Source organism: Sceloporus undulatus, chromosome 8, assembly GCF_019175285.1.
Source record: "Sceloporus undulatus isolate JIND9_A2432 ecotype Alabama chromosome 8, SceUnd_v1.1, whole genome shotgun sequence".
NCBI classification, from domain to species: Eukaryota; Metazoa; Chordata; class Lepidosauria; order Squamata; family Phrynosomatidae; genus Sceloporus; species Sceloporus undulatus.
The window spans coordinates 15,077,185-15,092,691 of NC_056529.1; the positions used below are offsets into that span (position 1 = coordinate 15,077,185).

The 15,507-nt window shown below is 40.7% G+C and overlaps 1 protein-coding gene across 1 annotated transcript; it reads right to left on the reverse strand.

Annotated features, from left to right (window-relative positions):
• Nucleotides 1–315: 315 nt before the first annotated feature.
• Nucleotides 316–12,613, reverse strand: SALL1 (spalt like transcription factor 1). Its single transcript, XM_042437972.1, is given in 4 exon segments — nt 316–1,319; nt 5,867–9,322; nt 9,324–9,392; nt 9,394–12,613. Coding segments are annotated over 4 exon segments (4,008 nt in total). The 5' UTR covers nt 9,436–12,613; the 3' UTR covers nt 316–878.
• Nucleotides 12,614–15,507: the final 2,894 nt, after the last annotated feature.

Consider the following 15,507-nt stretch of genomic DNA (forward strand, 5'->3'; position numbering starts at 1 on the left):
TCAAGATGCCTTTTATAGCAGCACAAAGTCCAGCACTTTTTTTTTATAGTGAATATACCTACAAGGCAAAGGGTTTTCAAACTACTGGAACAACACTTTTGGATCTCCTCTATTCATCCGCGTGCTTATTTACTGTACAGAAACTTATTAACATCTAAGACGACTCCAGTAAAAAGCACAATACAAAGGACAATTCCAAAAGGAGAGATGAGAAAGTTAAAATCTACCTCCCCACTCAAATTAAAGCCATTTAAATTTTTAGAATAGAAATGAAAACGGAACAAAACAGTAAAAAAAGAACAACGGAGTCTGTTGTGAAGGATGCATATGGTTCAATTTTATATGGTCCATTTCCAATCTTCTGCGCAAATCTGTTTGGGGAATTAAACAAGATATTTGCCAATAATTTTTTTCCTTGGGATTGAAGTATACACATATACAGACTTTTGTTATAAGAGAAAGAGAGAAAAAAGGAGAGAGAGAGAAATTATGGAGGTATTGTATCACCACCCAAAGTTTATGTTAAACTGGATATAGAAAATAAGTTAAATGCCAGAAGGAGACCAACTAACCAAACAGACTCGCGTTGCCATAAATGTTACAGCACTCTAGTCAATTAGTATTTAGTCCAAAGTACAGAAGACCAAAGTTAATGCTTGCATGTGTTTGCAAAACAAAAAAGAAAAGGGGGGAAAGAGGTTATATCACTAATAAATAAGCTGTTTTAGAACTCTAGGTGTCAAACAGGGTACAAAATAATGTCTTTTTAATGTTGTTGTTTTGTCAATTTGCCAAAAACTAAAAAAAAAATCCCAACAAAACAAAACACCACACAACCTTAGGTTGCAATATCTGCAGGAATGTTCGTAACATTTGTCCTAATTTGTTACAATCTCTTTGCCGTCTTCCACAAAGCGTGTGAAACGGAAATGAGTCCCATTTTCATTGCTTGCCATTTTCTCCAGACCAGCTAGAGGTGCATTAGGTTCTGAATTCTGGAGCTTCTCCATGCTGCCTGTCAGGCCGCTAATAGGAGAACTGCTGCCATTGCCCATGCTTCCAGGAATTGGAGGGATGCCACCATTTTGAATGACGGAGATCTCATTTGTCTTCATTGCCAAGCCATTGGAGAACGCAGCTGCATACTGATTCCAGAAGCTAGATGGGTCTCCATTTCCTGACCTCACAGCCAAATCCTTTGGAAACATGTCTGGAAATTTTACAGGATTGCTTCCAAGAAAAGTCATAGGACCATCCACAGAAAGCCGTCTGCCTCGCCTGGCAGGTGTGCTGTTCCACATATGAGTCCCCATGTGAACCTGAAAGAGACACTGGTTAGCAGGGACATCCACTGCTTTTATGTCAATCAAGGATATCTTAAGAACTGCATCACCATTACACTATTATCTTGTTATCTACAGTAACAGTTCTCAGCATGTGGTATTCCAGATGTTTTGGTCTTTAGGGCATAGAAGTCCCAGCCAGTAGGGTCAATGAACAGAGATTCTAAGAACTGCAGTCCAAAACACTGAGAAGACCATAAGGTAGAGAACCATGGATCAAAGGCAGGGATGCTCAATGGGCAGCTTGCAAAATGCAAAGGCAAGGATGGGAAACACATGGACCCAGGGTTGCATGAGGCCCTTAGCCTATCACATAACTTCAAATATCCTGGGCAAGCAGTCATTTCAGACTTCTACAACAGCAATCTTGGGTTGCTCTTTCTTAGCAGCCCACTAGATGAAGAGGCAAATGGATACCCACAAAGGAGAAGCAGAGAAAGAAAGGAGAAGCCAAGAGAAAGGGAAGGTGTAGGCTCACCTTCTTTTGCTTCTTGCTATATTCACCCCAACCTTCAGCCCCATTCATTGTACATTGCCTAGCAGCCTTACACAGAAAAAACTGCACTTGTATATGAACTGTTCTCTGGTGCATGACTGATACATGACTTCTTCTCTTACACCAACTTTAAACCCTAGTAAACCTAAAATAAGGGGACGCATGCTAAAACAAAGGCGGGTTACAAACCGCCATAAAGTACGCGCTCCGCGCGTACTAGGGTTAGGAAGGGCCGTATTAGGGTTAGGAAGGTTCTTACCTTCCTGACGGCCCTTCCTCCCAGTACGTGTGGAGCGCGTACTTTTTCGCGGCGCCCATCCACATGGGCGCCGCCATTTTGACGTATTGGACGCTGTGCGTCCAGACGTGTCGCGGCGGAAGTGACGTCGCGAGGGCGCACTCCACCTCTCGCGGCGCCACTTCCGCGTTCCAAAAAGGAGCGGCATTTCGCTGCTCCTTTTTTGCTGCGCAGGGAAGCCTCGCGGTCTGGCAGCTGGGGCTTCCCTACGCAGCAAATGGCGGCGGCGGGAAAACGGCCCCTTGAGGGCCGTTTGTAACCCGCCTAAGGCTTTCCAGCTCTTGTTTCTATCTGGATGGGCCCCCATCCATATAGCTTTGAATTCTATCAAGTAAGTAAATGGGATATACATATCATAAATAAAAACTAGCTCTAAAGTAATCTATAATAAAAAAAATCAGCTTTACTAGCCCAGCAAGGGTCCTCACATACACCAACAAGTTGTTCAAAATAGAAATAGCACATTCCTTTGAAGTGATGCTGCTTTTTTGGATTTCACACAAGCACAAATGGATTGTACAGCTTACACTTTTCTGATGGCCCTGTGGTTTGGCAGCTTCATATCTATCCAAGCCTGGAGAACAACGTGCTCTCACCTTTAACAATATAAAACATTGCTCGTTCCTATGTCAAGGCTAGGAATACGAACACTTCCTAATTCCAATCAGTAATAGACAAAAATGGTTCACCTATGAACTCACAGGTAATCAGATATTGCCATCTCAAATAGATGCGACGGCCAGGAGTGCTTGGTATCAGCTTCGGTTGATGCGCCAACTGCGTCCCTACCTGGACCGAAAGGACATTGAAGCAGTGGTACTTGCACTGGTAATCTCTTGTTTAGACTTCTGTAATGCGCTCTACTTGAGGCTACCCTTTTACCAAGCTCGGAAACTTCAATTAATCCAAAATGTGGCAGCCAGATTGGTCACTGGCACATCTAGGTTTGACCATATAACACCAGTGTTAAAATCTCTTCATTGGCTGCCAATTGGCTTCTGGGTGCAATACAAGGTGTTGGTTATCACCTTTAAAGCCCTACATGGCTCGGGCCCGAGTTACTTGTGGGAATGCCTCTCCCTACACAATCCGCCCCACACTCTCAGAACATCAGGGAAGTACTTATTGGAACATCATAATACAAGGTTAATGACAACTTCCCATAAGACGTTTACAGCTGCGCTTCCAAAATTATGGAATAACCTACTGGAAGAGATCCGTCTCATCAATATGTCATGTCTTTTTAGATTGTAAACTTGAGGGCAGGGAACCGTCTATTATCCCCTCTATTGTAAGCCGCTTGGATTCCCAGTGATTGGGTGGCATATAAATAAATCCTATTATTATTATCATCATCATCATTATTATTATTATCAATACCTTAGAGGCCTTTAAGAAGGCACTCAAAAAGAATCTCTTCCGGAGGACCTATCCATCGGACTCCATATAAAAGCTTATGATTATGTTCCACTCTTGACTATGATTACTGGCTACTGACGAACTGTTTTTTAGAGAACTAATAGGAATGTGGTAAATTCAGTATTAGTTTTATCAATTGTATTTGTATTATTTCATTATTTTATTGATGTAATCCCACCTTGATCCTTGGGAGAGGCGGGAAATATAAATAAACATTATTATTATTATTATTATTATTATTATTATTATTATTATTATTATTATTATTATTATTATAATATCTCAAGCAGTTTGAATTAAACGGGGGTAAAAGGGGGCCTACACAACCCAAAAGTGCCAGATCCTGTCTGATCTTGGAAGCTAAGAAGGGTCAGCCAACACATATTAGATGCTTTAGGCTATATTTCAGAGGAAGGGACTGGTAGACCACCTCCAAGTATCCGTTGCCTAAGAAAAACCTATGAAATTCATGGGGTTGCCATAAGTTGATAGGTGTCTTGAAGACACATACACACACACACACACACACACAGATATGCCCTCCAACTGCCCCAATTTGGCAGGCACAATACTCTGCTTTTTCTGCTGTTCTTAAAATGTCTACTTTTTCTCTCCTTGTTTCAAACCCCTCACATCCATTCCTCATCTTACTTAAGGTGCTGCAAAGTGAGTTCTAACTGTGAAAAATAGGTTGCGCTCAAATCAGGAAGGGAAGAGGAGAGGGCAAAATCTTGCCCTTTCCAATAGGCCCAGGCAAAACCAAATTGCTGCAGCTTCTCCTAGCCTATGTCTGCTTTCTTGTTTATAACTCTTGCCATCTTGGCCACAACTCTAACATTGCTTGGCCACACAAGCCCTGGTTCTCTTCTGTGAAATATTGGAGGGTAGGATAATAATGAATGTTGGGTTTAAGAGCAGCTGTATATTATTTAGCCAAAAATTAAGACCCACTTGAAACTGTAATTGCAGCAGTTATTTCCATTAACCGTTGCCATACAAGTGTCCTTCTGAAAAAGCTCAAAGATTCCTTCACTGATAATAGGAGGTTTGTTTTGCATGTAAAATAGAAGACTGAAAATAATGATTTATCTCATAAACCATCAAAAAATATCTAGAGGGATACTTATTCTACAGGAGTTAAAATAATAAAAGAACATTTAAAAGTGCTGCACTGGTTGACAAATTAAGAGTGTTTGCTTTTTCCACCAAAAAATGCTAGCTAGAGAACCAGTTAAACACAGATCAAAACCTGTGTTCTACAGTAAGGAAAAAAAGAACTTCACTATAAGAGCAGATTCCTTAAGCAATCTGTACATTTAGCATACTTTCCAAGGATAGCTAATTAGGGAATCAACTGCTTACACACACACACACACACACACACACACACACACACACACACACACACAAGGAAACCTGAACTGTACTGTACTGCACAATTTTATGCATTATGTTTCTATTTGAAATCCAATTTGCAGCAGATCAAAGTCTGACAATAGTTTAAAGCAGGGGTACAAAGGGATTTACAGACAGATAAGTTGTGCAGAATTCTAGCAGAAGTAGATCTATAGTGATCTAGATATTCTGTGCAGCTCATCTCCTCTAACCAGGAGAGTACAGGGCCCAGAGAAAACATCCCAGCTAAATGAAGAAATCTAACTTCTAACTGGTGCAACACATTTTAAGATTCCAACCCTCTACATTTTCCAAAAAATCAGAATAAAAGATCCCAGAAAAAGCAGGTCAATCCTATACTATATACTAAATGTGATTATTCTTTCTTTCTTTCTTTCTTTCTTTCTTTCTTTCTTTCCTAGTGACTTACACAATTACTTATTTCTTGGTCTTACCATTCCTCCCTGAAATAAAGCTTCTTGCCACTTTATTCTGTACACTTCATATATGTGATCGGATATCAGTAACCTAAGGGCAGCCTTCCAATTGATGCACCAAACATTATTGTTAGGTACACAGACTAGCCTTTTCTGTTTTTTCCATACATGTCTTCCACATGTATGGAAGGTATATACATATAAAGTGCAAAAATCATGGAAATGGACACCTACAAATATGCATCATCAAACTCCAATTAGACCAGGATATCCAGAGCTGGGGACATGGGTGCATGCCATACACATTTTCCATGGGAACTCTTGTGTACACACACAAAAAACTATGGCATGCTACCCTGATATAACAGACAACATATGGGATAAAGAGTATTGAAAGACTAAACCGAGCTATTTCACCAACTCCACTTTGGCTGGCAGAAGCAAAACACAGAATTAAAAGAAAGGGAGAAAAATGTACCTTAAGGTTGCCTTTTGTGGTGAAAGCTCTTCCACATATAGTGCAGGCAAAAGGCTTCTCTCCTGTATGTGTTCTTTCGTGGATTTGCAAAGCACTAGAGGATGAAAAGGTTTTCCCACATGTGTTGCAGTAGTGCTGCTTCGGCGTTCTCCTGGGTAGAGATGGAAGCAAGACTGGTGATGTAGCTGAAGGTGTCAAAGGCCCTGAAGGAAGCAAGATAGGAGATGTCTCTTTGCTGTCCTGAGGAGAGCTGTGAACAAAACCATTGACCTCAGTCTTTATAAGAGATGGGAGCGAGTTAGCAGGCATTGCCGACAAAGAGTTCTGATTGGGGCCAAGATTTGAACTGGGTTCAAATAGCTGTGATGGTAGATCTCGCATTTGATGTGTCAACATATGCTGCTTCAAATTACCCTTTGTGGAAAAGCCACGATTGCAGACTGTGCAAATAAATGGTCTCTCTTTGGTATGACTTCTGTAATGAATGTCCAAGGCACTCTGACAAGCAAACGTTTTGCCACATATGTCGCATGCTGTATTTTTAAGTTTGCCTCTGTCTCGGAAAGGAAATAGCATGCTCAAAGACTCTTCCTTGATCATTTTCTCTGGGTTGCTTGATGTCAAGTCCAAAGCGCCACCGTTGGAAAGGGCCAAGGGCCAACCATTGGCAAAGTCACTTGATAAAGTTCTGGGTTGTTTCTCTTCAGCGCTTGGTGATTTGTGGTAATCGGTCATGCTGTTGGATGGGGACAAGGCCTGCATGGAAGAGGTAGACTCTGAGATAGCAGGACTTCCAGCACTTTGGCTTTCTATATCACCACCAACAGATGACGAATCATTCGTCATGACATCCCCTTCCACTGAACCATTCTCCACAGACTTTAAACTTGCTTGAAGCTGTTCAGCAAGACCTGCATTGATCATCTTCATCTGATTTTCTAAAGCAGCAATACTTGACATTTCTGGTGGCAATGGTGAAGAAGATAAACTATCCTGAGATGCGTCAACAGATTTAGGCGTATCTGGCACGCTACTGTCAGGACAGTCTTCCATGTTCTCATCAGAGAAATTATCCAGATCATCAAAGTTCTTCTCATCAAAAGACCCTGTATCAGATTCCATTGACTCAGGATAGTTTTCTGTCACAGGTGTGTTAGGTATCTGGCCTCCCATGTGCATTCTGATGTGCTGCTGTAGCACAACTGCATTGGTGAACTTTTTCTGGCAAATTGGGCAGGAATGTTGCACTCTCAATGGGGGCATGGCACGGTGGACACTGTAATGGGTCTTTAGATTTCCTTTTGTTGTGAAGGCGCGGCCACAGATTTTGCACTTAAATGGCCTTTCGCCAGTATGGGTGCGGTAGTGCATTTTCAAAGCACTCTGGCAGCTAAGAATTCGGTGGCAAATGACACACTCATTAGGATCAGTTGCCTTTTTGTCAATGTTTTCTACTAGCTGCTGAAGTTTGGAGGTCTCAGAGCCTGGCGTGGCATCCAGCAGTCCTCCAAATGGAAACTTGGCTTTAAACTGCTCTGACATGAGAGGCATCAGTGGATTTGAGAATGTGACCACATTGGTGGGACCCAAATCTGCTGTTGGTGAGGTTGCAGAACTGTTCAGGCTAGCAGAGGCACTGGACGTCTGAGTGCTTTCTTCTGGTTTGCTGTTGGAGGATTGCAGAACACCCACCTCCCCTTCAGTTAGATGCCCGTTTGAGTTTTTCCCAACAGGATCAATGGAGCCAGAGTCACTTTTGACAGAACAAGGGGGACTTAATGAAGGATGAGTGATGGGAATAGGGTGAGGCTCCTCTGTTTTGATAAAAGGAGTCAAGCTTGGAATTGTGGGTGGAAGTGGTAGGCCAACCGATGTTGTCAGTGTTGATAATACTGGCTTGCTGTCCAGCCAACTTGTTACAGGTTTTTCCGGTGGTATTGACATTCCATAGGGAATACCTGTACTTGTGGGAATGTTGTCCAAATGTTCCGGCACTGGATACGGGTTCATTTGAATGTGAGGGTATTTTTCTTTATGACGCTGGAAGTGGACTTTCAAATTCCCCTTGGTGGAAAACCGGTTTCCACAGATGTTGCATTTGAATGGCCTCTCCCCAGTGTGAGAACGTAAATGGATCTGCAAGGCACTGTCGCTCCCAAACACTTTTGCACAGAACCTGCATTTATGCTTAAAGAACGCTTCATCGGAAGTACTTTTTGCTTCAAAGGTGGTTAGGTTGGGTGGCTTAGGTTTTCTCTGCTGGGCCAAAGCAGCCAGTGAATTTAAGTCCTCTGCAGGCGTTCCAACATTGGACAAAGGATTAGGGAACACAGAGTTGCTAGGAGTGGGTTGAGGTAGAAGAGGGTTTGATACAGGGCTTAATAAACTGCTTATTGCAAAAGCTGGTGATGATGATGCGGTCACCGGTGGATTGCTGAGCTGCGGGCCACCAGTGCTTGTAGCCACTTTGTTGGAGGACGGTGTTTCAACTGCTGCTGCGGACAGGTTAATATTTGGAGGTGAGCCACTACTGGATGGAATAATAGTGTTGCCAGGATTGCTCTGAGGTAGCTGAATAGGGGGTAGTTGCTTCATGCCACTGATGCTGGCAGACTGGCTAGCTAGGCTTTGTGCCAATCCAGCCGCTGCAGCCAGCTGCTGAGATAAATGGGAACTTAATGTGGACAAAGGGTTGGCAGATGTTCGTAATGTACTCTGAGAGGGGCTCGGAGATGCTGGCAGGTCTGCATTCTGGGAAGCCAGCAATAATATTTGGTGACGAATTTGTTCAATCAATTGCAACTGGTGGATTTGTTGCTGTTGCAAAGCCAACAGTTGCTCCATGAGGGCAGGGACAGCCAGCTTGCTCGCTGAGGCACCATTGCACCGGGCTTCCTGGGAGAACTGAGCGACCGCCACTTTCGTGCTCTGCAGGTTTTCAATGATGACGTTGCTATTTATCATGGAGAAGTTGCCCAGTGTTGTCAAATCCCCTGGTTGAGGTAGAGAGGTTGTTACAGCTGAGGTACCCATTGTGGAGCCGTTACTGCTTGCAATACCATTGCTGACATTCTGAGAACTACCACTCATACTCTTGCTACTGCTGGAAGCCTCCACTTCCATGGATTCTTCCTTGTCAGGTTTGTTGTTATGCTCCAAAAGGTCGCTGCGGTCTACTTGATCCACGTTATTAACTGTGTCATTCCTCTGCTCATCAGGATTATCAGTAGGGGAGCTAGGAGGGAAGGCTTCAGAAGCAGAAACAGGATTTTCATTCACAATTAAAACTAATTGATTTTTAGTACAGTTCTTCTTGTGTTGCAGGAGATCCGATAGTTCAAAGAACTCGGCACAGCATCTGCCACAGACATGGGCATCCTTCGTCTTGGTGGTTCGATTTGTTTGACCCTTCTGTGTGTCTCCTGAAACATGAAGGCAAGGGGTGGGAAGAGAAAAAGAGAAAGATGAGCAACTGAGCAGAAGCAAACTGGTTTCTAGGAGAGAAGAAGGCAATCTTAAGACTCAGAGAATGTATCAATATTACAAATATTTCCCATTAATAAGAGCATTCCTCTATTTTCCCCCCACTGCCTTTCCTTTTAACCCAGACACTCTCCATTTTCTTGAGCCATTTCTATTTCTTTATAAGCATTTAAAAAGAAGTTTATTAATCTGTACCTACATAAGCCAAAGTCTTTTCTCCCTTTAGATGATCTCAAGTTAAATCTCTGAATGGGAGAAGCAACAGATCCCATCTGCCTTTAGCACATGCATATAAACATTAAAGTGTTTGTCAGCCACTGTATATCATTTCTCAAACAACAGTGGTAAAGTCTGTACTGAAATGTTCAATGTAACAACACAAAATGAGGTATTTTTAGTTATCATCTATCTTCTTGCACTAGTTTTCAAAGCAAAGACAGGCTCCAAGGAGGCCAAACACAACAGCTTTCAAAAATGTGTTGGTAGGAATGAACAGATCGGTTTGTTTTTGACCTATAACATTTTCAGATGCATTCATTCATTCATGTCTCCATTCCATTCCATTTTCACCTTATATCTACAAGTGTGTGTGTGTGTGTGTGTGTGTGTGTGTGTGTGTGGAAATGCATATTTAAACGTGTATTCTTGAAATTATTTTCTCATACAATACTTATTTGCAAACATTCTGCCCCAAAGTGTCCACAACTAAATACATTCTATTGTAAAACACACATATTTTAAAATATGTTTGGTACTTCTTGAGAAAACCACTACATTACAAAATATTTAGTATGAACAAAGGCAAAATCAGAAAGATATTCAGTGCCCCAGGTGTGGATTCGTTCGGTTCGCAACAAAATTCATAAAGATGAAATTCCTCATGAATTTCCATAGGTATGGGAGGGAAGATGGGGGTATATGAGCACCAGAAACTGATAAGATTAAAAGAAGGGTGTTACAAGTACACACCATGTCAAAATACTCCTATATACATTGTGTTTTTCCCCAGTCCCTAGCCGGCAGATGTCACTACTTAGCAACAACGTAAAACTTCATGAAGAAACTCATAGACCTTATGATATAAGTCTTCAGTGATATGTCTTTCTTTCTCTGACACTTTTAGTGCAATATGCTTCTTAATTCCTCTCACTCTTGTAATGCATCAAAATAGACCAATATCCGTCACATACAGACACACAAGAAAAGAAACAAGATTCAGTCTGCAACTTCCCAAAGTTGCTCTTGATTGATTTTTTTAACACTGTACAAGGCAAAGTTTTTATGGGTGCGCACAGCTAAGAGGATCATTTCCTTCGGATAATCCATCAAAATATAAAATAGTATGAACCAAAGACATTGGGGCTTAATGAAATTCCATAGTAAAGTATTGATTTCCAATGTTTCATACTGCTTATTGCCTAGTTGTCCACCGAGTGGCAAATCAACCATTTGAAGGACTCATTAGACTCTCAAGTTTCCCGTCAACCTTGTTCATCTTCAACCTGATTCAAAGATATCTTTGACAGTTGCCCCATCGCTAAACTAATTTGTAGTCATTCAAGGTCCCAATCAGTTGTTGACAAGAAAGAATAGATGGGGCGGGAGGGAGCAAGAAAAGACAGGGTTAGAATGCATGCATGTATCTCCCTAGCTTCAGGTTGACATGAACCAGCAAATGAACAAACAAACAAGATCTTGAGTTCCTACATAAGACGAAGTAACTCTGACCCTCCAGCAAAACATTCCACGGCATCTAGAGGCTTTGTCGAATAGGAAATGGGAAAGCGAGAAATCCCCTGTCAAAGAATAATATTCATATTTTCACAATAAAGCATTTGTTGACTAATCCGACTTATGATGCTTAGTTGAAGACTGCAGAGATCTTTGAACTCCACTGTGGTTACTCATGCTCTAAATAGCCATACATTATGAAATTTTGCTGCTCAAAACATTTCGACCACCACTGAGCAGAGTTTCAGACTTTATCCGAAAGGTGTTTTCTCCCAAGTAAGTCCCAGTGAACCTCAGTAGAATGACTTGCTTCACCCAGAAGAATATTTTTGGAATTGCAACATCAGCTGGAAGTTAAGTCCCTAATGGAGAGGACTTATTTCCAACTCAATGTGCTTAGGATCCGGGTGTTAGGTTGTGTTTTTATGGTGACAGTTCTAACCTCAGTCATACCAGTGTAAATCTCTGGGTCGTTTCATTGTGAATATACCAGATCTCCCAACTCCATGTAGTCATTTTAGTTTTACAACCATGAAGATTAGATCAGAGTATGACCTCATAATCTATAAAAGCAGCATTAAAAACTACATTTCTGGGAAAGATGGGGAGGGGAGGAGAACCCACACCATCAAAAGAGTAGAGAAAGAAAAAAAAGGATGAGCTGTTAAGAGAAAATGTTTCTATACAATAAGAAATCAATCTGGGTTGTTAAGGTTGATAACCCACTGCAATCTTCCTTGTCTGAGTGCATATCAAAACTATTTGCTTTTAACTGTTGTCAATTGTTTAACAGATAGCTCCGAACCTTTCATTAGGGGAAAAAACCCTTTCATTTCATGTTTGTTATCACTAGTTGCTCCCTTTTCTTATCACTCAGATCCATTTGTAAATTAAACGTTGCAAAAAGAGAAAAAAGAAAGGGGGGACAAACCCCTCCTCTGACTTCAAACTAGCTGATCTTTTTCAAAAGAAGGATGGCTCCCTATTGTTTTCCCAGCATGAGGACACCAAATTCTCTTGTACAGATTGTGTGTGGTCAACTTAGAAAGCCAAGGAAGGGTGGGGGGAGGCCCATTTAATTCAAGGATTACCTCCCTGCCTGTTTTGCTCCAACACTAAAATCAGATAATAGGTAGTTTCCATGACTTCCAAATTAAATCTCAGAAGGAGGAGGGGATGGAGGAAATGAACATTAAAAAGTTCCTGGACAAAAAAGGATGGAGAGGGAAGAAAAGGGAGATGGGGCAGAGGGAATATAATTTGCTTTTATATGTTAAAACGGATCCAGTTTTTAAAAAATGACCATTTGATCCACATGGAGGAAATCAGATTCTTCCCCAGTTTCTTCAAAAGCAAATATTGGTCGACTTCCAGAGTTATATGTAGCAGTGTCCAAACTCTTTTCAAGATGCGCATGCACTGTGTGATATCTATGCCACAGGCAATGTGGGTTTGGATAAAAGAAAAGGCACGACCCTTAAAACTTTGGTTTTCGGTGAAACAAGAACACTCTACTATATTGTGCAAACAGGGAACAAAGTAACCAGGGAACCATTTTCAATCCAGAATATTGTACCATTTTGCCTGTTGTATTGAACTATAGGCAGAATGATACAATATTCTGGACTGAAAATGGTTCCCTGGTTACTTTTTTCCCCTGTTTGTACAATATAAGCTGGCTTTATTTTTAATTGAGGTCCTTGGACATAAAAAGGTAATGTAAAATATTAAATGCAGTCTATTTGCATCTGTGGCTGCAGTTTTTTCATATATATATATATATATATACAGTGTCAAGCGCTCAATTTTGAGTATTGTATTTTGACAACTAATTTCAAATGGTGCATCCATTTCAGATGCTTATTTTAAAAACCAGGGAATCCAATTCTGAATATAGCCAAGATAAACGTTATCCCTTTCTCTTTTCACATTTCCATATGTAATGGTGATGTTTCCATCTACTTTTACAGCCAATTATGAAGGAACAAAAGCTATTCTGTTTGTTCACACATTTTCCACAAAATGCATTAAAACTATTATGTCAGCATGTTCTATTAAGCTCCGCATTCAGTCGAAAATACTTTTCAACCAGATCACATTTATCAAAACATAAAGCCCACTTTAAAACACGGTTTTGCTTGGTCAGCTGTGCTTAGACAAATAATGACAGATTCAAAACTAAATAACTAGCGAGGGGGGGAGAAAATCAGAAAACTGACGGATGAGTTGTGCACATTACAATGGATTTGCTTCATATATTTAGCAAGCCTATGCTAAAAAAAATGAAAACCTGTTCTAATTCCTGCTCTTTGCCCTTACAATAGGTCATAAGCATCCTGCTTTACCAAATGGGCCTCTTCTTTATTTACCTACCTACTGTTTTTGCTGTACTAGAAAGCTGGCAAAGAAACACTCAGAAACAACTTCTGCTATCTATATCCCATTTCACATTCCTCTCTGCATGGAATACTATGCACACAGTGCATTGAAAAATACAGAGATAAAAATTCATCTTTAACATTTCATTACATATTCTTTAAAAAGAAGAGCCAGTGTTGCATTAAGAAAAGGACGGTGCTAATGAAATACACACAGGGAAAATAATAGTGAAAGAAAGAGAGAGATGATTTTGTCTTATGAAACTTTTACCAAATTAAAGATGGACATTCAAGGAACTCATTTCCAAAATATTAAATCCTAGTCACATTTTTTCCCTATTCAGTTTCGATCTACATATATTAAAAAATCTAAAAATGTACTCACTTCATGTGAACATTAACTCCTCTTACCACCATTTCCCACAAACAAGAAAACATACAAATGCCCTGTTTGGAAATAACCTAAAATTACATATGCTCCTTAAGCATGCTGCAAACAACACAGTCTGGAAATCCGAGAACTGAGCAACACACAGCGCAGCTTAAAGTACCTCTGCCACACACATATTACCAATAAGCCAAGCTTTAAAAAGAAAAATCATGCATCTTTAACAAGTTTTTTTATCATATAAATTGGCAATGTGATTAACCAAAAGTGATGATGTCTATCACACCTGACAGCCAGATTTCATCTTTTGTATACTGTAGGTTTGGAAGTGCAAATGCATGAGAATATCACCTTTGAAAACCGAAAATGCAAAGAGCTCTACTGATTTCAATAAGAAATAAATGAAGCCGATACTTTGAGACATTCTACCCAGAGAATCTGTTATTGTGAGGCCTACACCCAACAAGCAGCTGTTGAATTTCCAGTGGATGATGGGTCCCTTCAAAATCAAGAGAGTTCTGAAGTGAATGTTAAACTCTTTGGGTCAAGTGTGCAGAGCTTCAAAGAAGAAAAATATTTTTGAGCTGTTCCAAAGTCCAGAATTCACACCTAAAATGCGAATCCAAAAATTTAATCATCTTCACAATTTTGGAAGAAAGAAGGATAGATTCCTTTCTCGTTCTACCTGTCTGTACAGAAAAAAAAAAAGATCAGATGAGATCTTTCCAGTTTGAAACCTTCTGAATAATAGTCTCTGAGTTTCATTGATTGCGATAGACACAACCCCTCATTATAATCTCCAATATAAATAGATAGATTTGCAAATTTAGACTAGACATAGCCTCTCTGTTTCTATATATATACACACACAAAATAAAATTAACAGTTGCATTCCTTTTTAAACACTAGTTGAGATGAAGGGGCAAATGATATGTTTAGGGGCAAGCTCTTCCCAAAACGCTTACCAAGTTTTATTTCCTAACCCATCCAAAAAATCCAAAACAAAACCCGACTGTGTACTGTTAGTAATCTTTGGGAATCTTTCCCAAATGAATTGTTCAACTGGAGTCCAAATACACTCACGATGCCATCTAGGAGTATTAAGAAGACCACGACAAATAAGGCATTTCAGTTTTAAAACAGAGGCAAACCTACCTAACAGTTTACTTTTCAACTCGAGAAAGAACTCCTTCCTAGGGATGAATATAAATGAACGCTAGGTGGGGTCCCTGTCACAACCCTTCTCCCCAAAAGTTGAGAGCGGGTTTCATTGTTCCCGTGACAAGTCAAAGAGAGGAAGAAAAGCAATATCTAAACTTTGGCTAGGTAAACATTGGCAAAGGAACAAGAAACCAAATCCCTGTTGTTTGGAGGTGGGGAGCGAAGGAATTGTAGCAACTGGCTGTCAGTCTCCACTTTGGGGGTCTGGCATCCAAAAGAGGAGGGGGGGTGACAAGGGAATAAGGGTTAGCAAAAGAAGCCAAGCTGATAAGGTGAAGCTAAAATAAATTCGCCGCTTCCTGCTAGGCGACTGGTAAGGCTCTCTTTGGGGGTCACCAGCATGATTTTGAACTGCATATTGTGATCTGAACTTTGTCACCTTTGGCTGGAAGGAGCCTGGCAAAGGTTAAAACATCCAAACACTTCAGTTTTCCCTTGTG